The sequence below is a fragment of the Fusarium phalaenopsidis genome, assembly GCF_050370095.1.
Source record: "Fusarium phalaenopsidis strain FUZ10S chromosome Unknown contig_32292, whole genome shotgun sequence".
Classification (NCBI taxonomy): Eukaryota; Fungi; Ascomycota; class Sordariomycetes; order Hypocreales; family Nectriaceae; genus Fusarium; species Fusarium phalaenopsidis.
Genome location: NW_028145410.1, coordinates 581586 through 601950, shown reverse-complemented (window position 1 = coordinate 601950; position 20365 = coordinate 581586). Strand labels below are relative to the sequence as shown.

Below are 20365 nucleotides of genomic sequence, written 5' to 3'. Positions count from 1 at the left end.
GTGATTATTCTGGATCGTCGAGTGTATCGAAACCACTCACGGCCCGGGAAAACGTGCGCAAACGTGCGCAGCTGGTCAGCCCACAGCACCGGTTCGGTAATCTAGCCAAGAGGGACCGGAACAGTCTAGCGCACATGATTAGAGTCCAGTGGACGGGTCTGGCGTAGAGTTGGCCGAGAATAAATACACAAGAGGGAGGCGTCCGTACACTTCACCTTATACATAGGTGCCCAGTCTTCTTCGACAAGGGAGCAATACAGCCCACTCGACTACCATCAGCTGTAGAGGCCAAGTCGACATGGACAAGCAGATTCAGCGCCGTGCAACACCATGGCTTGATAAGCCACTGGTATTCTCTGGCAACTACCGCGAGTACGAATGCACTTTTAACGAAACATCTCAATGCGAGTACCAGGAGGGCTACTGGAGATTCTGGTGAGTCGTAGAGTCCCATACTGACCACATCTGAACCTTGACTGACGCGTCTCTTAGGTATGAAGCCGATCACCGCTATGCACTGCCTACCGTCGCCTTCTTCCTGGCAAGCATTATCGTCTTCGCCCTGATCTACATTGCAGGAAGCTTGACCCCTCGAAGAGTCCAGCAGACGAAACCTGTGACCAAGACCAAGGCGCTGTATCGATACCTGTCGTACCGAGCGTTCAGAATCCCAGCTCTGGACTGGAACTCGGCACCCATCGGCCTGCTGGCACTGGCAGGTGTCGGTACCATCTTCTTCTTCGCCATGACGCTCGGTCCGAAGCCATACTATTGGCCCAACACGGACGACGTCGACTACGGGTCCTCGCCTCCCATCGCGACCAGGACAGGTTGGATGGCTCTGGCCTGCCTGCCCTTTGTGATAGCCACGTCAGCCAAGACCAACTTTATCACTTTGGTAACTGGCGTCTCACATGAGCGGCTTCAGACATGCCATCGTTGGATATCCTACGCCTTCTTCGTGCTCTCCCTGATCCATACCTTTCCATTCATCATTTACAACATTAACAAGGGCATGATGGTCGACATGTGGAAAACCACCGTCTTCTACTGGACAGGTGTGGTCGCCCTTATTGCTCAGGCCTGGTTGACCTTTGCCTCATGGGGGCCACTGAGGTAGGCGATGTCGAAACTATCTATAGTCACAACGGCAAAGTTATTGACTAGTGTATTCGCGCAGGACTCTATGCTACGAGTGGTTCAAATTCGCTCATTTCGTCGCTGCACTCGTGTTTGTACTGTTCTTGTTCTTCCACTGCGATGCTACACTAACTGCATGGTATGTTGCCACGACCCTCAGCACTGAACAGAACTCATGACTGACCATTCACAGGGACTACTTTGCCGCCACTGGGGTTCTGTTTTCCCTGTCGTGGCTGTATCGACAGGCACGCATCTACTTCGAACACGGGATAAGCTATCACGCCGAGCTGACTATTGCTTCCAACGGCTTCATTCGCGTTTCTGTACCGACCAAGGCAACCTGGACCGTCGCCCAGCATTATTTCGTCCGTTTCATGGGCCTAGGCCCCCACGCCTTGACCCTTCACCCGTTTACGGCCTGTTCTCTACCGCCCAGGGACGCCAGAAGCGGATTCGACGAATCCGAGCTGGTCTTCTTCATTCGCCCTCGCGGCGGATTCACGGCTCGGCTGGCGCATTACACCGAGCTGCACACAAACGCCAAGATGAGAGTCTTGTTAGACGGCCCATATGGTGGTGTTGATGCCAAGGCTATTGATGATAGCCAGCGCATGCTCGTCATCGCTGGTGGATCAGGTGCGGGCTGGATCCTACCCTTCATCACGGCGTATCTAGACCGTCAACTCCAAGCCTGGCCTCCTACAGATGAAGATCCTCCTCAATCACTTAGAGTCATTTTAGTCACTCGAGATATTTTGACTACCACTTGGTTCGAGGAGGAGGTCCATCATCTGCTGAAGTCACGGTCAGAGGCACCAACACACGGGCTTGATGTCGAAATCTACTACACGGGCTCGGAAGCAAACAAAGAAAGCCCAACACAGACGGGGCAATTCTCAAAGGCGTTGGATCACCCAGAAAAGGCGTCTCAGTCGACGCCTACCCCAGTCATATCGACATCAGACGCAAATGACGTTCAAAAGACGGCACCAAGCCCCGAGCACAGCGTCCAACATCTGAAATCGAGGCCCGACCTGGCAGCCAAGGTGGAAGAAGAGGCCAGGTCGAGTGGTTCTGGCCAGTCCCTCAGCGTCTTTGTATGTGGTCCTCTCAGCATGCAGAGTGATGTTTCGGCTGCCGTGGCGCGTGAGCAGCTGGACATAGTAAAGAGAGGCACTGGAGACATCCTTCTGCATCTGGAACATTTCTCCTGGGCTTAACTTGGCTGCGAGTGTCTTGCCATCCGGCCCACGAGAATCTCAAGAGCAGTAGTTAACGGCACTGGTTCATACCGAAAGCAGTAGGCCATCTAGTTTTAATGTTTTACAGTATTATCCATGTAATGTTAGCATCGCATACTTGTCTTTGACTTTGTGAAAGCATCCAGTGTACCCCAGGAAATTTAGCACTGCTTCGCACTAAGTCGGGGCTCGACCCGGGTCCCGGATAAATGTGCTCTAGGGTGACACTCCATGTCCTCGGCATATTTAGCACACAGTTTCAAACCCACTCCTGATACTCTATAGGAATTTTCTTGTGTAGTTTCTATTCTAGTAAAGACCCTCTCAATCTAAACCATTTTTCAATTGGGATTCCGGGCAATTCATGCTATGCTTGCCTAAGAAGAACCCTCCCATATCCAAACCTTGATCATAAATACCTGAACTACAGTGCCTCCGGATTTAATGATACTCCGATCTGATAGGTACAAGGCGCTGTGCCGCTTTACTCATTCGTCCCATGATCTGATCTACCGGAACTCCCCATCCTCCTAACAACGACAAGAAAATGTCTTCAGAGATAGGCATTGAGGAGTATCGACAAGACGTTCTTCGCGTCTGTTCGTACCATCGCACAGATTTTGCTCTGGCTCTCGTCCGCACACGTCCACATAAAATGCAAGCCATTGCGGCATTACTTCAAACATATTTCACCACCCCGTCTCCTTTCCAACATGGCCCGCCGTTTAGACTCGGTGTCTTGGATCGGCTCACTCCAGAACTCATCGTCATTATCCTTCTCCAACTCGATATCGTATCATACCTTCAGTTCCGCCGTGTCAACAGGCACGCCCGGGTGATAGCAACACGTCTTCACGAATACAAGCTCGTTGCCACGCATGGACTCGAGGGCCTGACAGCTGTTTTGCGAACGAAATTAGGCGAATATTTCACCATTAAGGACTTGTACAGCCCTCTCGTGACATACGGTTGCAAGGTCTGTGGTGATTTTGGATGCTTCCTCTACCTGCCCGACTGCACGCGTTGCTGTCTTGCCTGCCTCATCGAGGCACCTGAGTTGCGTATTACGAATGTTTCCAATTTGGTCAGGCAGTTCTCCCCGATTGAGGGATTAACTGAATATCATCATAGAGAACTGAGGCCAGTTCTTCATCCTGTGCGTGGAAAATACTGTCTGCAATCTTACAAAACTGTGCGGACTGGGCGTCAGCTCATGCCGACGCGTCAAGTTGTCGCAAGACTCAGGTCACTCGATGTGCCGGAAAAAGCGATTGAAGCGGCTGTGAACAGAGTGGCAGACTGGGAGAGCAACCGGTTCGCATCAGCTGCGATGTATCCCTGGTATAATGCGCAAAGGGGAGAGGCTGACCGTGGTGTCAACTGCAAGGCGATACAACTCTACATCGAGGAAACCATACCACCCATGCAACTTGGGCCGAAAGGCCATAGGGAGCACCGAGATCAGATATTTTCAAGGGTGGGTTTTCTGCAACATTTCAAGACTTGTAGTCATGCGCAGGATCTTTGGGCGAGGAGAGATGACGGGACAACAGAGAAGGAGTCTTGGTTTATCAGTAATGGGGGTGGTCTGCGAGAGAAAGACGAGGATAGAGTTCCTTTTTGAAGTGAAACTACGAGCATGTTTTGTTATGAAGTTGTTTTCGTCTCTTGGTGATGTCCGTCTAGGTGGGTCATGTCACCCACAGTCACTATCAATGCTGTCACAAACCAACCATCACCTTTTCGGCCCCTACGATAAGAATGAGATGTATGTTATACGTGGAAATAAAATATCCCTCACAATTTATCATCTTTAAAAGCCCTTTTAGCTGGAATGAACCGATTAGGTAGTTGTCGTCTTACTCTCTGGTGCCGGTTAGCCGATGACGCTGTGGCCGAGTCGAGTCACCTGACGAGCTCATCGCATTCCTTAAGATCTCACTCCATGGCTGAACCCAGATTCATCATCATCTCCCTTCACTATTTACACATCAAAAATGTCTTCTGAGAAAGAGAAAGAGCATCTCGCCAACAAGGCCCCAGAGGAAGGCGATGCTCCTCCCGCCTACGAGACAGGCGAACCATCGTCAGCTAGGGAGATCACGTCCCCGCCCGCAGCTACTGGCGAATCCTCCAAGGCCTCAATGCGCCCAACGGCGGACGCGCCCTTCAATTTCCCCTCCGATGATCCCTTGCCCACCTACTCTGAGGCATCTTCGAGCAAGCAGCCACCCATCGCAATCCCCCAGGAGTCCCCAACTCCCACAGCTCCCTTCCTCAATGCCTACCCTCCCGCTCTGCTCAGCCATGGCATCACTCAGGAAGCTTGGTCTTCTTTCCTGGACACAATGTCTGCTTTTTTGACAGCCAAGGTTGGTGAGCGTGCCATCAACCACGCCGGGGACATTGCCAAGAACGTCGGCCAGCGTCCGACAAGCTTTGTCAAGAACGTCGTTTCGCACACCAAGAGTGTCGGAAAGAACATTGGCGATAATGCAAAGAGGGGCAACATCATTGGGGCAGCCTTCGGTGTCATTGGAGGTGCCATTTCTATCCCCGTTGGCGCTGCTCTTGGTGCTGTTGGCACAGTCGTGAGCCTTCCAGCCCATACAATCGCGGCTGTGACGAGGAAGCCCAAGACGCCGGCGGAGCGAGCGGTGGCCTATGTCATCGTTGCCAACAAGGACTGGTTCAACAAACGAGGCCTTCATGCGAGCTTGGTCAACACTGACCAACTCTCTGAGGTTCTTGGTGTCTCGGTCAACGCCGTGTTAGAAGCATCCACAGGGGATAAGAGTGGAGGCGCAGAGGGACAGCTGAGTGCTTTAAGAGAGCACATTGCCCATTTGGAGATTCAGGGACCGGGTGTCATCGATCTGGCTGACGCGACTACGTGGTTGGTCGTGGTGCGGATAGAAGCAACACCAGAGCATCGCGAGTGAGCTTGGGTAGAGCATCGTGGAACAGGCTCAGTAAGACCAGCCCTTCCTATTGAATTCGTAGATGGAGATTCTCAAATATGCTGCACCTTGGCTCGTTTCGAACACCTGTGTCGCGTTTGCAATGTTATGGCTTCCAACCCTAAATACTTTCCATGACTCAGAACATCACACACAACCCTAACCTCTGAATATGTCCCAATCAGTGTCGTTTTCAGCACTGGACAGGCTGTGGCCCGTTTGTTTCGTCACGAGAATGATTAATAGGCTTCATATCACGGTCTCCCCAGCTCATTCCTTTGTCCGACGGCTGACCTAACCCCCCTCACGCACACCAGAGGGTCAAAAGCCACCTCCCCAAGCCTGCACCTTCTCTTTGTCTCCCACAAACAAAGCCCACCTCCGCCTATCTCGCCGCTCAAGTGTTCAAACCATACCTCTCCATGTCATCCACTATGAAAGTCCCCAGCAGTGCAGTCTTCGCGAGCCTTTCTTCGACCATCACTGAGATAAGTCGCTTGTCAGGAATCCCAGGGGTTGCTATCGGTGTCTCAGATAATGGCAAAATCATCCATCAGGCCTCGTATGGCTTATGCGATGTGGAGAAACAAATCCCTTGTGACAGCGACAGCACTTTCGTCCTCGGTTCCCTAACTAAAGCCTTCACTTCTGCTCTACTCGCTCAGCTAGTCCAAGAAGGTCGCTTGAGCTGGGCCGACCCTTTGAGCCAGGCCTTGCCCGAGCTTCAGAGAGATCCTCAAGATCTGAGCAGCCATACTACCATCGGGGACCTTCTTTGTCATCACACCGGTTTGTCAGCTTGCGACTCTCTGGCTGGGCTCTGACAATGTGCCCTTGCTCAACCATTCCAATGCCATCGAAATTCTCAACTATGTTCCGCAACAACAGCCCTTCCGTGGGTCTTTTGTTTACAACAACTTTGCGTACGAGGTTCTTGGGCATGTCATCGAGAAGGTTTCCGGCTCATCATACTCCTCATCCCTTCACGAGCGCCTGCTTCGCCCCTTAGGCATGAAGAGAACCTACTTCACCGACCGGACTGAACAAATGGAAAATGAAGCCAAGCCCTACGCTGCCCTTTCTGACGCTATACCGGTTCGCATCTCGCCTGCCCTCCGGGGAGATCACATTTTGATGGGCCCGGCTGGCGGTGCTCGGAGCTCCGTCTCTGACCTTCTCATCTTTTACAATACTTTGATGGATGCTGCCGCTGAACACGTCGAGCTTGGCACAGAACGGGATTTCACTCCCAAGGACCAGCCCGTGTCGTTCTCTGAACTCCCAGCTATGTGGACAGGCTGGAACGTTCTACCACTGCCCCTCGTCCGAGAGCACTTATACGGTTATGGCTGGCTAAGATCCCAACTACCGTCAGTCCTAGCTCCATCGCGCGGAGATCCAGACCTTAACCCGTTGGTCGGCACTGGAGCTCCGTCTCGTCTTGCCATCTGGCACAGTGGCGATATTCCGGGATACCAGACTCATGCAACGCTTTTCCCAGAGACTAAACAGGCAGTTGTGGTGTTGACGAACTCGCTGTCGTTGAATGGTGGCTCCAGGTACATCAACGATCTGGTTATCGAGGCTCTGCTGGTCAATCTTGACAATGCACACGACTATGTGAAACTGGCTAAAGGGTCGAGAGACCTGGCAGTGACAAGGGTAGAGAGCATTCACAAGGGACTCGTTGACGGTCGAACACGTTCTGAGCCATGCAGGCCTCTAGACAGCTATGTCGGGCGCTACTTCAACAAAGTCAAGAATTTCTTCATCGGCGTTGCGCTCAACGATCAAGGCAACCTCCATATCTCGTTCATGGAAAGAAAGAGGGACACGTTCGAACTGAAGACATACCAAGATGATAGCTTCTTTTGGTTCTTGACTCATAACGAGGCTGCCAGGTTAGCTCGGTATGATGGATATGGGGAAGACTTCTACATCTTGAGGTTCGGCAGTGTTAAGGGTGATGACGATGTTATAGACGCTCTCTGGTGGAAGCACGAACCGTCGTTTGATGGGTTTGGCGAGGTGTTTGAACGACATTCGACCTCAAAGAATGGTCCAAGTACAGAGCAGGGTTCCGAGCTGTGACATCGGTTGTTGCCATTGGGTTAGCAATGGCTGATACTTCCACCCTCTTGTCCCCATGTCGTCCTCTATGGAGAACTGCAGACTGTGCCACACATTGTCAGAAAGAGAGTAGCTTTCAATAAATTGCAGCGTTCAAGTCCAATTATAAAGCACCGGCGTCTTTAAAGTTACAAATGAACGGGGAGGGGGGCCGTCTCTCAAGGCGACGGCAACTTGACGAAGGGATTCTTTGCTCGCATCGAGCTCGGGGCAGTTGTTGTTACTTCCTGACACATCTCTCCGAATACTTCAATGCCATTCAGCATCCGATGGAGGCGCTGAGTCACCGTCATTCAAGACATTGTGAACCGCCTACCCCGCATAACGCCTCTACGCCCTTGGACTGATCATCGCCGATTTCGGCCACGGTTTGACTTGTCTCGGATTTATCGCCATACCTCTTTCATTCCTCCTTCCTCCCATTGCATTCTTGAACTCTCATCTCTCGACGCCATGACTCCAAGTCCTCAAGCTATCGGAAGCTATCTCTCATCCGTCTTCGGCCTTGCCGGCAGGGTTGCCGTCGTTACTGGAGGCAGCTCTGGGATTGGGCGTGAAATGGCTATTGCTCTGGGCCGCGCTGGCTGTCGTCTCGTTCTTGTTGCTCGTCGACCAGAGCCGTTGCAAGAAACCATCAACAAACTCGCCGAATACCACGTTGAAGCCACTTCCGTCACGGCAGACTTGGCGGACCGAGCATCTCTGAAGGGCGCGATTGACACGATCACGTCGAGTGTTGGAACTCCGGATATCCTCGTCAACGCTGCGGGAGTAAACGACCGCCCTCGCATGAATGATCTCTCCCAAAAAGTATGGGACAACACCATCGCGGCGAACCTCACAGCGCCATTCATCCTCGGTCAAGCATTCGGGCCAAAGATGGCATCAAAAGGATATGGACGCATCATCAACGTCATCAGTCAGCAGAGTTTCCGCGCTTACGGCAATAGCGGCGCCTACGGTGCCTCCAAGGGAGGGCTTCTGTCCTTGACGCGGTCCCAGGCAGAGGCTTGGTCTCGACAAGGTGTTTTGTGCAACGCTGTTGCGCCAGGCGTGGTGGAAACGCCTTTAACAGCACCTGTGTTTAGCGACCCGACAAAGGTGGAGGCTCATGCTGCCCGAACCATGATAGGAAGGAATGGTATTCCCAAGGACTTTGCAGGAGTTGCTGTGTACTTGGCTAGCGAGGCCAGTGCTGCAGTGACGGGACAGACTATCTTTGTGGATGGTGGATATTCAGCCACATGATACCAACTAACTCAGAGACGAAACTCAAGCACACCAAAATCCATTTCCATTCCCAGAGCTGAGTTCCTGCCGCTTTAGGCTGAGCTGCCGCTGAGCGAGGGCTGAGGATTCCAGACCTGGGGCTGAGGTGGGCTGAGTAGGGAGCTGAGTGAGGTGCGGGAGGGAGCCCGCTTTGGGGATCACGGATCCCGACTGGGCCTGGAATGAATCTACAAGGGGAAGATGGCAATTGGGCAAATTGGGGGAGATGTAACCAAAGGCGCTGACATGAGAAGTAATCCACGATGTATCTTTTACTTGATGATACTGGTAGGACTCTTGCCATCTTGAACTTTTCACGGCTACATCTGGTCGATTCAGGCAGTCTACAATAGACAAAAGCTTTCCCACGACTCCCCATCATTTACAAACTACCGGATACGCCAAGGAGGAACTCCATTCGACTCAGCGCATCGTACAACGTGCTATCGCCGCCCTTACACCATTCATGTACTAGATGGATACGCATGGCGCCGAAGAAGCCATCTCCGATAGCGTCCCATTTTTGGACACTGGAGCGGTCGCCGTAAAAGCGAAAATTCAGTTCAGCGGCCAGGGAGCTAGTTTGCAGGAAAAAGACCAAGTATCAGACTTGGGACAGAAGAAGAAAGGTAAACAAGGTCAACAAGCCACTACCGTGAAGCGAAAATCCGTTCCTAAAGATGAGGAGCTATAGGATCAATCTGTATAGCCCGACTCTGACACCGAAAAGAAAAGCAATGACGAGAGGAAGAACAAAATCAAGGTAGCTTCGTTGTCTACCTGGTAAATCGGTCGAGCCGAAAGTTGACGAGCGCTGGGTCAGTCTCGCCCGTCAAGATCTGCTTGCTGAGCAGTTCTCCGACTATGGCAGCATTTGTCACCCCAGAGTGCATGACTGCAATACTGAGGGCATCAAGGCCGGTCGGTCCAATGATAGGCAGCGCATCCTCAGGGACCGGCTTGTGTCCAATAGTATAGTGATCGAACTCGAGGTTGCTCCCGCCAACCAACGTCTGCCGAATCTTTGCGAAGACGTCACGCGCTGTTTGCTCCGGATCATCACCAGGGTCATCGCCTGGATACTCGCAACCCGCCCGGATGACACCATCAGGCGTTTGACGCACGTATAAATACTTGGAGTTGATAACCTCGTTCACCAGCTTCTCTTCTGTAGGTTTCGAATTCACGAGCAAAGCAGGTACACGGGTGACCGGGAGTGCTAGCTCTTCACTTGCCAGAAGAGACACGCTGCCCAAGCCAGCGGCGACAACAACGTGATCGCCCTGCACCTCTTCCCCAGAGGCCAAAACAACTCCACTGACGCGGCCGTTGTTCTTGCAAAACCCCTTTGCTGTAGTTCTGATCAACTTGGTGCCTTTGGCTTCTGCGTCGGCTATCAGCTGGCGAGCGGCAATGTGCGCTTCAATGGCACCCTCCTCGGGATAGCAGAGACCCCATTCTGGGAGGATACAAGTGTCTATGAAGGGTTCTCGCTCGGCGATTTGAGATTTTTGCATGTGGACAACGTCGTAGCCCCAGGCGCTGAGGTTCTTCTCCTTCTTCACAAGATCTTCGGGCGACTTGTGCCAGTTTAGCGACCCGCTCCAAGAAATTGGGAGGTCAGGAAGCTGGAGCCTGATCTGCTTCCATCGCTCCAAGGAACGACGGCGAAATTCATAGTAGAACTTTTCGTTGGCCGAGCTGGCGTTGAGCCACGCAAAAGAGGCTGCAGTAGCTGGGCCCCCAACATCTTCGGCGACGATGGTCACCGTAGTCTCGCGAGCCAGGTGCCAGGCGATGGAGGCACCGACGATGCCACCGCCGACGACGATGACATGAGGGCGGGCTAGGGTCTTCATATTGGTGTGGTTGTGCTTGATTGAGAAAGCAGATGATGAAGGAGAAAAAGTACGAAAGATGTACGGGGAGCGGGCGATTGCTGAGAGACATGCTGTCAGTTATTATTCTGGCTGCATTGACCCCGCCTTTGTTTAACGCAGCGATTGGACTAGAATTATGTGTCTGTGATTGGCAGTATATCGCAGAATATCTACTGTGTATCTAGGCATGTAACGTTACCATGGCCACATATGGCAGCTTGATTTCCAGTGAAAAAGGACTTTTATGTGTCAGCAAATTCATTGGTGAACAATGTGTCATATTCCCAGGTACGGGGCTGGTGAATAGCTGAGCCGAAGCTAAGCTAGTAAGCAAGAAGACCTTAAAAGCGGCAATCTACGGTAGATCACGTGTCTCTCGAGTTTCGTCTCATAATACCAGGGGGACTTGACTGCCATCCGGGTCGAGGAAACAGAGAGACACTAGTGCAACCTTTAGCTTATCCTCCCCTAAAGATAGTGAATAGAGTATAATAAGAATAGGGAAAGAAGCTCTAAAGCTTTACTTTTATCATCATCCATGTTTAGCTAATTATTATGCTTGAGAGGAGCTAGGGCTGCCAACATTCCAAGTGAACTTCATTAAATACGCAGATCCGGCGAGAGTCGGTGAGTAGAGAGAAGATATTGAGCTACACTATTGTTCACCTAACAGATAACATGAAGGCCCAAGCTCACATCTTCCTGGTACTCTAAGCTGGGCCTGCCAACGCGTGTCGTCCTCTCTGCTCCTTCTTGTGCAAAAACCGGATCAAAAAAGCAGTCCCAATAAGAGCCACGGCCATGCCAACCATGGTCGGGTATCCCTTTGGATAAACCGGCGCCTCAACCTGTTGCCAGATAACCAACGGCAGCCAGGCCTGAAATACGTATGCCATCTCATTCATTGCACCTGTCACAAGTGCTCTCTCTTCATTGTCATCGCTGCAAATCTCGTGCGCCCAGGCAAATGTCAGACCGCTGATACCCCCTCCGAAGCCACAGAGCATGAAGCATGCCCATGTGAAGGCATTGGGGACGTTCCACACTGTGAGGCCGACGTAGGCAATGATTTTGACAAGTCCAGAGAAGAGGATTGCCGGCCAGCGTGCTCCGCGGAAGAGACTGTCTGAGGTCCAAGCGTATATCAACGTGGTGACAATGCTGATCACCTCGACGATGGTTGGGTAGATATTGACCTCTTGGATGGTGTACCCTTGTTCTTTCAGCCAGATGGGGAACGCAGGTTGCGAGCTCCCGCCGTTTCCGTTGTTGAAGAGGATATACAACAACGTGAGAGCGTAGATGTGCCAACTTGAAAAGATTTTGATGAACTTGGCTTTGGTGTATGGCGCTCGTTCAGCTCGTCCTTCCAGTTGCATTCGCTTCTTGGCGAGTGCGATTTCATCCTTCGTCAAATACCAAATTTTGGTGATTTCAGGTAAGTCGGGAAGGAAGAAGAAACCAGAGATGGCAATAGGCAACGACACGATCGTATTAGTAATGAACAGCCATTGCCAGCCGTGGAAACCGTGGACGCCGTCGAGGTTGTGGGACCCGGCCATCAGATAGCCAGACACCATGGATCCGACGTTTCCCATTGCGTGAAAGAGACAAGATCGCTTCGCTAGCTCGTCTTTACGATACCATGATCCAATAATGTATTGCATCCCTAGTAGACCACTATGTTAGCTGTCTTCTGGCCCAGTTATCCCATCAAGGTGCAGGCTTCAACTATATCAAAGAACACAATACGCCACTCTGTGAGCATTGCGGTATGCGCCAACAAACTATTACATACCAGGGTAGAAGGTGCTTTCGGCGAGACCGATGAAGAAGCGTAAAACGTAGATTTGCTTGGCGGAGGTGCATTTGCAAAGCAGGATCGTCAGAACAGACCAAGTGACCTGATCTATTGTTAGAAATTGACCGTTGTGGGGAGGCACGTGGGAGGTTATTTTTACCTCACAAAAGGGGATCCACAAGCTGGGCCGGATCCGAGTGAGGAGCATGTTACTACTCTCGTCAATATCATCCTAAGGCTTAGGCGGGCACATTATCTTACCTCGGGATCTCTCCTAAGACGTATCCAACAGTCCAGCATGTTTGCATGTAGTTGAGCTCGTTTCCCATGAGGTTCAGGTCCTCCTTCATCCCAGAGACAAAGGCATTGTTGATGTTGACCTGCTAAATCAGTACTCTCACTCATCGCCAGTGCGTGTTGTTCTCACCTGGTCGAGATACTTGATAAAGTAGCCGAGCGATGCCAACGTCATCAACGCTGCATCCAGCTTGAAAAGAAACCTTCTCTCTTCGGGCGATTTGTCAAAAGTATCCCAGAGATAACTCTTCCATGTTGATTTGGGCTTCTCTTGAACCACAGCAACAACAGTGTCAGAATCGGACGTGGGAGGGTCATCTACCCTTTGCACCTTTTCGTTTGCCACAGCCTTGGAAATATCCGCCATCTTGGTTTCGGTACTCGGTCGTCCTGCAAAGCAAGTCGATGGACTTTTGCTAGCGGGAGATAACCTTCTTTTAAGCTTAACATTAGAGTGTTCATTTGCCCTGTGTTGATCTATCCTTTATCCGCCCCTGCTTCAAGATTTGCTGCTTCGGGAAATAATGTCGGGGTTAATGAGGAGCATGAACAGGTGAATAGTTCTTCGTGGAGAGACGATGCTACGATCGACGTCCAATAATGTCTGTTATGGAAAAGTCCTCATCGGGGTTGGAAATGTCGTCAATCGATTATTGCCAAGTCTGGCTCTGATGCTACGCAGATAGAACCATTAGTAGCACGAGCAAGACAGATTCAAAGACGTCATCATGGAAACGTTGCATCTCCCATCTCTTGCCCGATTTTCTCCCACTTGATACTGAAACGGATATCTGATCATTCCTACGCTGAGGATAGTAGTTGTTGCAGAGGTGATCCACTATTGGTCTGTCAGCGCTGACGTGACCTTGTCCCAGTATTTGGTGCTTGATCGGCCGGGGTTAAGCACCGTTAAGGTTGCGGGGATAGATAGATATAATCCCTCAGCAACTGGGGTTGAATACTACGTATCCTTGCTTTCAAGGATATTTCTGCGAGCAAATTGGGAATGGTTCATGGAGAATTTGCTGTCTCTTTTTCGGTCTCTCAAGGTTGCAAGGGGAGACCAACAGCTACGACGCTAACATACATATTTCAAGACCTAATTGTTGCCTATCCTCGTCCGATCGGGCTTTTTCCGACTTCCCTTATCGTTTACATGACTCATGGTGTAACCAACTCGTCAATCACTGCAGATGCCCTTGTCCATGCAAAAGAATCCTTCAGAGCTCCTCCTCATCCCACTCCTCACTCTCCTCCTCGCCCTCAACATAAGGTCGAAGTCTCTCCTTCAGTTCCTGGACGGTGATTCCTCCAATCACGGTTCGTGGACCACCCTTTCGGCAGGGGGGGAGGGGAACGCTGCGGACGACGTGGATGACGCCGTTCTTGCCGATTCCGTCTTCGAAGTCGACGGCGACGTTGCCGTTGACGACGATCGAGGTCCAGCTCTTCCAGGTGTGGATGTCGACTCCGAGGCTCTTTTCAAGGAGGGTAGGGAGCTCGATGTGGAAGTTGCCGTTGATCTTGGGCTGGTCTTCCTTGTTGGCTTCTTCATCGCCGTAGTAGATCTCGTCGCTGTAGACGGTGGTGTTGGGGACGATCTGGTACTTGAGCAGAGCGGTGAGATACTTCTTGCCAGTCTCAGTGTTGAAAAGGAAGGCTGCAAATGTTAGCTTGAATTTTCTACGCGAGTTTTAGCACTTACCATTGGCCTTGGGACCAAGACGCTCCCATGCGCTGTTAGAGGGGGCAAACACGGTGCTTCCGTTCATCTTGACGTTGTGCACGAACTTGACGAAATCGGTCTTGTCGTAAGCGAGCAGCAGGGTTGAGAACTGGGCGGGGAAGAGGCTGATGACCCGACCGATCATGGGCGGAGGGACGAGGATGCGGTTGACAGCATGGATCCAACCGTTCTTGGCTTTCTGTGCATATGTGAGTGGAGGTCCATATGGAAGGGTGGGATGGTGCGTACAATGTTGACGACGACGACCTTGCTATAAAGGTTGACTCTGACACCGTTGAAGCCGACGCTTGTTCGGAGTCTCTGGGGGTTGCCACCCAGCCATGGCTCGTTCAAAGCGGTGGGCAGAGTGTGGGTGAAGAGAATCCTTCCAGCAGGGTACTCTCCAAGGCCGAGGTGGTAGTTGAGCACGCTCTCGACAAACTCATCGCTGGGCTTGTGGTCGTGGGGAATGTGCTCAAACGCCTCGTCAATGGGCGCAAAGAGGGTGTAGTTTGCGTCGGTGCTGTTGAGCAGCTTGCCAAACTTGTCGTGCTTCCCGACCAACTTGAAAAACTCCTTGGTATGGTTGCTCTTCTCAAGGATTTCCCAAATCGTCAAATCCGACAGATCCAGTCCAAGCAGGTCGATAGGAGCTTCGGTGGGATGGCCGTGGACCTCTGGGTCCTCAAGCTTCTTGTGGACGGCGTTGGAGATTTCGGAGGAGAGATGCTCAACAGCCTCATCGACGGATCCAGCGATCCGAGAGGGCAGCTCCTCTAGGGTATGCTTGATGTCGTTCTTCAGGTGGTTGAACTCATCCAAGGCCTGGGGGATGACGATGGCCGAGGCGGCCGAAGCCAGCGTAAGCGCTGGTACCAATCTCATCTTGAATGAAGCACAGTTGATGAATGCCAATATCGTCGGTCACCTGACTTGCAAGTGAAGCACGATAACGTCGACAAGTTCGCAGCGGTGTGGCAAGCAACGTTTATATCAGAACCAAGGATCAGATGTTCTCTCCAAACCGGTTACGCTGACACTCGTCGCCACCAACCAGTAGGGACAAGATCCGTGACGGTGCTGGCGTCATCCTTTCGAACCCCGCACCGGATTCCTCGGGTTTTTTGTCTTACGTGACGGGCCAAGATCGCGTTCCTTACAAGTCACGAGTTTGATTGGGTGTTTAGCCGGGGCAGGGGCACTCAGCCGCGCGTCGGTTTGGGAACCTGGTGATGCTATACGCGTATAAGTTCGTATGACGCGATACGCGTAGTGGTATATGAAAGACGTGATACGCCTCAACGGGGAATTGATCTTGGTGATTTCCGTGGTGCTCCATAATACTCTCCCTCTTACTAACCTAATAAGCTGTTTTAAATAATATCCTAGTGGGAAAGGTTGAATAAATGCCCTTGACAACAGTGGCCAAGATTGGTCGATTCTCGATCGTGATATCCTCATTCGCCAGCTTCGTCATATTCTCGGCAACATAGGCATTGCCATAGAACCTCAGCTTTGCGATAACCTTGAGCATGTATGGTGTTTCTCGGTGAGTTTGAGATCATGCATGCACTCTAACGGCCTCTCAGCCCCATCTCACCGTCCTTCGAACGGTTCTCAAGGAGCTCTTTTCGGGGCATTTGACATCAAATACAATATTTAAATCAAAGCTGCTTTGAAATGAGAATATGGCGCTACAAAAGCTCCGTTCTATCGGCATAACCTCTCTATATCACCTCGTCCTTGGGAGAGTCCTGGGCCCAAGTCTCACTAGTGCAGGGTAGCAGGGATGAGACCACCCCTACAAGCAGCATCGAGAAGAAAGATTGGTAACTTGCCCAAAGAAATTCGGCCGGGTTGATAACAATTTTTTTTTCCTGTTCAAGTGTAAAAGAGCCTCGAATCACCTCCATGTATGGGGATAAAAGGGTTGTTCCTTGCCCACCGAAAACCAACTTACTAGCTACATCCCCCAACACCGCCAATCTTGGTCACGAAAGGTTTTGGTTAGGAGATCACTCAACACGGGCGAGTATCGATCCTGGAACCCATAAAGAACACCAGGAGAAGTTGAATTGTGGCAAAATATGACCTCAGTATTGACGGCGGTGACCAAACACATGCCTTTTGCCATCATCACCCAATGAGTTGCAACGAAAGATGATGCCTTGACAAATTCAACATCATGGCAGTTTGAATACTTTGATAACAGATTAATTCTAAGTATACAGGTATAAACTACATTGCTATGATATCATATTAAACATTCAAGAACCGCCATGTCTCTAGTCCAGCTTCAGTTTCAAAGCCTCGTCCACTTTCTTTGCGGCGCCAATGCTTTCCTTGAGCACACGCTTCTCTTCATCAGTCAATTCAATGGCTTTCGAGCCATCCATGCAACTCATGTCCGCCTTTGTAGCACCCTTGTGCCACTTTCCATCCACCATCCAGTACTCTGGAACCTCGTATCCCTTGGGGTCCACCTTTTTGTTCTTCAACAAACTTCCATTGTACCATATCAACTTGTCCTTGTCGTCTGTGTGTGCAATGACAAAGCTGCACACCTTTGTGACGTTCGGGGCATTGGCGTCGTCGGCCCAGCCAATCATAGAGCCATAGTGCTTCTCAAACTCGTATGTCGAACCGCCAAGTTCCAGGCCAAGCCACCAAGACTCCTTATCTCCGTGGGTCAACTTGTATGTGACTTCTTCGCGGACGTCGTACGTGTTTTGCCAAGCCACGTGGAGCATGCCGACGAGAACGTCGACTCTGCCCTTGTTGACGACAACGACGCCAGAGTCGCATTCTTCGGCGTAGTCTTCTGTCCAGACCAACGAGTTGTTCATTTCGGGTGAAGGGACCTTGATTTGATCCTTCCACCAGTCGTGTCTTGATCGGAAGGCATGCTGCCAAAGTAGACGATCGTGGAATAGGTAGGCGCCCTTCTCGATGTAGCGTCTTTGGAAGAATAGTGTCTCGGGCTTTTGTAGAAAGACGGCATCTGCATCCATGAGAATGACCTGTTCAAACCTCGATGCAAGAACAGCGAATGCCTTGATAGCCCATCCACCATCTTTAAGCTTCATCGTCGAGTCGTCGAAAACGTCAAAGACATTGAGGAATTCAATGTCCATGTATCCCTCTAGTTGGACAAGTTTGTCGCGCTCTTCTCTTGATAGGTCCTCATCTCCCGCAAAGGCGATCTGAATCGGTAGGGTGCATCCCAGAACTTTTCGGAGAGAGACGATCAAATGGCCGGCAAAACGGATCGATTGTTCTCCTCCTCCAACGGGAATGACGATACCGCGCGAGCCTCTGACGAAGGATTTTCGTAAATCGGATAACGGCGTTCTTGACCCGGGATTGCGCGCGGGCCTCTGGAGGAAGGGGAAGAGATTTTGGGCCGTCGTCTCGGTGGTGGCGAGTAACTCTTTTCCGACCCAAGAATTGGGATTTAATTTGTCAGATTGAGATATCCATTGACTTAGTTGTCTTGATCTTTGTCCAACCTCCCAGAATTGGTCCTTGTATGGTGGTTGAATCTCGTGGTCTGCAAACTCTCTCGCCGTGGCAGTGATGTTGTCGAGTTCGGCCTGGGACAATTGCGACCAATCGACGCGCATCCACTCAGAGGGCCAGCCTCTACAAGTGACGAACAGAAGGAATAATGATAAGCTGACGAAAAGAGTGAGTTGCAAGAGAACACGCCGTGGGCTCCGGAAAGGCTGGACCAGGCCAGTGGCCTTTTCCAACGACATTTTGAAGCACTTGACAGCAAAGAAAGAGGTCGCGTGAGAAAGATTACGAAGGGAGGAGGAGGGGCTGACATGGTAGGAAGAACAAAGGATCTGGAGCATACGTAACCTCTGATGACAGTGTGCCTCACTAGGGCGATTAGGTCGGCCGCGGGATCCACAGCGCGTCTGTTGATGTTCCTCCTGCATGTCTAACATGCCGAGACAGAGGGCAGCAAGGGATGCAGAAATCCGGCCGAGTTTGTTTTTGGCGCTGGCTGATGCCTTGACGTTGTGTGATCAGATAGAGGCATCAACCGCTGAAACTGAGACAAGAGGGAATTCACGACCAACAACATGGAGAAAGTGGCCATGAACCTGGCTCCCGCCGCATCAGCCCCGCCGCTGTTGGGCGGATGGCTATGACGGGACGGGTGCCTTGCATCTGTAATCCCCGGCGCATGTGGGTTATGATCACGCACATATGCCCATCTCCTGTCTGTCGAGCCAACAGCCGATGCCAAGTTGCATGTCCTCTTAAGGAATGATGAGATTGTGCTGAACGCTGAACACTGCACACTGCTTTCTCACAACTCCGGAGATAACATGTCAAGCACCCAGGTCCAGTAAGCACGAAGAAACGCTTTGATCACTCTACAAACATGATCAACACCTCTTGGCGAAGCACTTGCATCCTTCGCTTCTCGCACAGCCAGGAAAGCCTGTTAGGAACACCATCCTTGCACCATCAGTGAGACCTAAATTGTTCATGCCTGCACTTTAATCTCCCTCGTCTTTTGCGGCGTTTTTCACGGTACGAGGTGATAAGGCGTGACAGACCATGTGGAGCGAGACACACAGATCGCAATAGCTTGTTATTGGACAATCGCAATCTCCGCTTGTTTCCGTCGCTTCAGAGCCAATCATGCCTGGCTTGTCTTGCTCGACCCTCGCTGGGATGAAACGATAGCGGCGGGCTACGGCATCGAGCGAAAGCTTATCTCGGCAATCAGAGAAAAATGAAGCGGCTCGTTGGTTCGTTGATGGAGTCGTCAGACGTGAACCAACCGAGCAAGCTAATGCTTACGGTAGACCAGTGAAGATGCTATGCAAGTGAGGGATCTCAATTAACTTATTCTACGATACTCGTGGATGCTGTAACTGATGTAGGACAGACTCACAAGAACCGATCCCAGATAAGAAGCTGCGAGACATCCTTGTCAGACCCATTGTGAAGATCTTGGCACGAGACCCATCACGTCTCCATTCAACGACAAGCCATGGCATGTTGTATTCCTCGTTCGTCCCTGGCCAATATGCAGCCATGGAGACCTATCACACAGACGGGCCGTTCCGGCGTCGAATAGGCTGCTCTTGACGCTGCTGCCGCGCGTTTATCCTTGGACCTACCCTTGAGACATCCTTGGAGAGATCCGCTGGATCCTTGAACTTAAACTGTTATGGGAACCTGACCTTCCATTTCGAGATCTACAGTGGCTGACTGTCTGTGACTGGGCGTTTAGGCGAGCTTGCCGCCACTAAGGACCTCACCGAGGGCACACCAGGATTCTGGGGTCAAGTTACAGATTGAGTATGCAACTCCGATCGCGAAGACCCATTTGGGGTGACAGTTGCGGGATTGACAGCCAATTTTACCTCCTAACCTCAGACTATGTCTTGATACTGTTCCATTGGGCGCTAAGATCCCTGGATGACTGTTCTGGCAGAGAGGGTGGCACAGGTCATGGAATTGCAAAGTTGCGTTAACACGAGGCGTTTTCCCATTATTGGCTTAGATTCATAGGGTCCTGAAGCACCTTTCAAGGCTACTCTTTTGCCTTCTTCTCTCCACCCATTGCGTTCTGAACAGCCCCGCCGATGCTGCCCTCCGGGGTGAACTGCTTTCCAATCATACCCTCCTTGTCGAAGGGGCCACCAATCTTTTGACCCATTGATCCAATTGCACCTTGTTCTATTCGTGAGAGAATGAGCATGATTGTATTCAATCGGGCCAGGGAGCGACAAACCGGTGAATTGCTTGCCAATGCTACCCTGCGCATCCATCGCCTTGGGCATGGTGTCCTTGTTCAGGTTGGTAGCATCCATAGGCTTGTCCGACATGGTGAGTGTTGGTATGTTGTATGTACTGTTGATACTGGTATATATGGGAAGAGTACGGATGAA

At 51.3% G+C, this 20365-nt stretch overlaps 9 protein-coding genes across 9 annotated transcripts; 4 read left to right on the top strand and 5 right to left on the bottom strand.

Moving 5' to 3' along the window:
- Positions 1-298: 298 nt before the first annotated feature.
- Positions 299-2363, top strand: LRP88_04505 (ferric reductase like transmembrane component-domain-containing protein; the record flags this gene model as incomplete). The annotated part of the gene is made up of 4 exons (XM_083241077.1): positions 299-435; positions 493-1116; positions 1181-1279; positions 1334-2363. The coding sequence occupies 4 exons, from the start codon at positions 299-301 to the stop codon at positions 2361-2363; spliced, it is 1890 nt and encodes a 629-aa protein (XP_083102225.1).
- A 2018-nt stretch (positions 2364-4381) lies between these two features.
- Positions 4382-5326, top strand: LRP88_04504 (uncharacterized protein; the record flags this gene model as incomplete). Its single annotated transcript, XM_083241076.1, has 1 exon — positions 4382-5326. One exon carries the CDS (start codon positions 4382-4384, stop codon positions 5324-5326), a length of 945 nt encoding a protein of 314 aa, XP_083102224.1.
- An 852-nt stretch (positions 5327-6178) lies between these two features.
- On the top strand, positions 6179-7435 carry LRP88_04503 (beta-lactamase/transpeptidase-like protein; the record flags this gene model as incomplete). Its single annotated transcript, XM_083241075.1, has 1 exon — positions 6179-7435. One exon carries the CDS (start codon positions 6179-6181, stop codon positions 7433-7435), a length of 1257 nt encoding a protein of 418 aa, XP_083102223.1.
- A 492-nt stretch (positions 7436-7927) lies between these two features.
- Positions 7928-8722, top strand: LRP88_04502 (SDR family NAD(P)-dependent oxidoreductase; the record flags this gene model as incomplete). Its single annotated transcript, XM_083241074.1, has 1 exon — positions 7928-8722. One exon carries the CDS (start codon positions 7928-7930, stop codon positions 8720-8722), a length of 795 nt encoding a protein of 264 aa, XP_083102222.1.
- Positions 8723-9519: 797 nt separating this feature from the next.
- Positions 9520-10602, bottom strand: LRP88_04501 (NAD(P)/FAD-dependent oxidoreductase; the record flags this gene model as incomplete). Its single annotated transcript, XM_083241073.1, has 1 exon — positions 9520-10602. The coding sequence occupies one exon, from the start codon at positions 10600-10602 to the stop codon at positions 9520-9522; it is 1083 nt and encodes a 360-aa protein (XP_083102221.1).
- A 731-nt stretch (positions 10603-11333) lies between these two features.
- LRP88_04500 (major facilitator superfamily domain-containing protein) lies at positions 11334-13088 on the bottom strand (the record flags this gene model as incomplete). Its single annotated transcript, XM_083241072.1, has 5 exons — positions 11334-12292; positions 12422-12527; positions 12585-12636; positions 12686-12804; positions 12852-13088. 5 exons carry the CDS (start codon positions 13086-13088, stop codon positions 11334-11336), a joined length of 1473 nt encoding a protein of 490 aa, XP_083102220.1.
- Positions 13089-13941: 853 nt separating this feature from the next.
- LRP88_04499 (FAS1 domain-containing protein) lies at positions 13942-15332 on the bottom strand (the record flags this gene model as incomplete). Its single annotated transcript, XM_083241071.1, has 3 exons — positions 13942-14381; positions 14448-14646; positions 14697-15332. 3 exons carry the CDS (start codon positions 15330-15332, stop codon positions 13942-13944), a joined length of 1275 nt encoding a protein of 424 aa, XP_083102219.1.
- Positions 15333-16732: 1400 nt separating this feature from the next.
- LRP88_04498 (uncharacterized protein) lies at positions 16733-17698 on the bottom strand (the record flags this gene model as incomplete). Its single annotated transcript, XM_083241070.1, has 1 exon — positions 16733-17698. One exon carries the CDS (start codon positions 17696-17698, stop codon positions 16733-16735), a length of 966 nt encoding a protein of 321 aa, XP_083102218.1.
- A 2309-nt stretch (positions 17699-20007) lies between these two features.
- On the bottom strand, positions 20008-20302 carry LRP88_04497 (uncharacterized protein; the record flags this gene model as incomplete). The annotated part of the gene is made up of 2 exons (XM_083241069.1): positions 20008-20153; positions 20209-20302. The coding sequence occupies 2 exons, from the start codon at positions 20300-20302 to the stop codon at positions 20008-20010; spliced, it is 240 nt and encodes a 79-aa protein (XP_083102217.1).
- Positions 20303-20365: the final 63 nt, after the last annotated feature.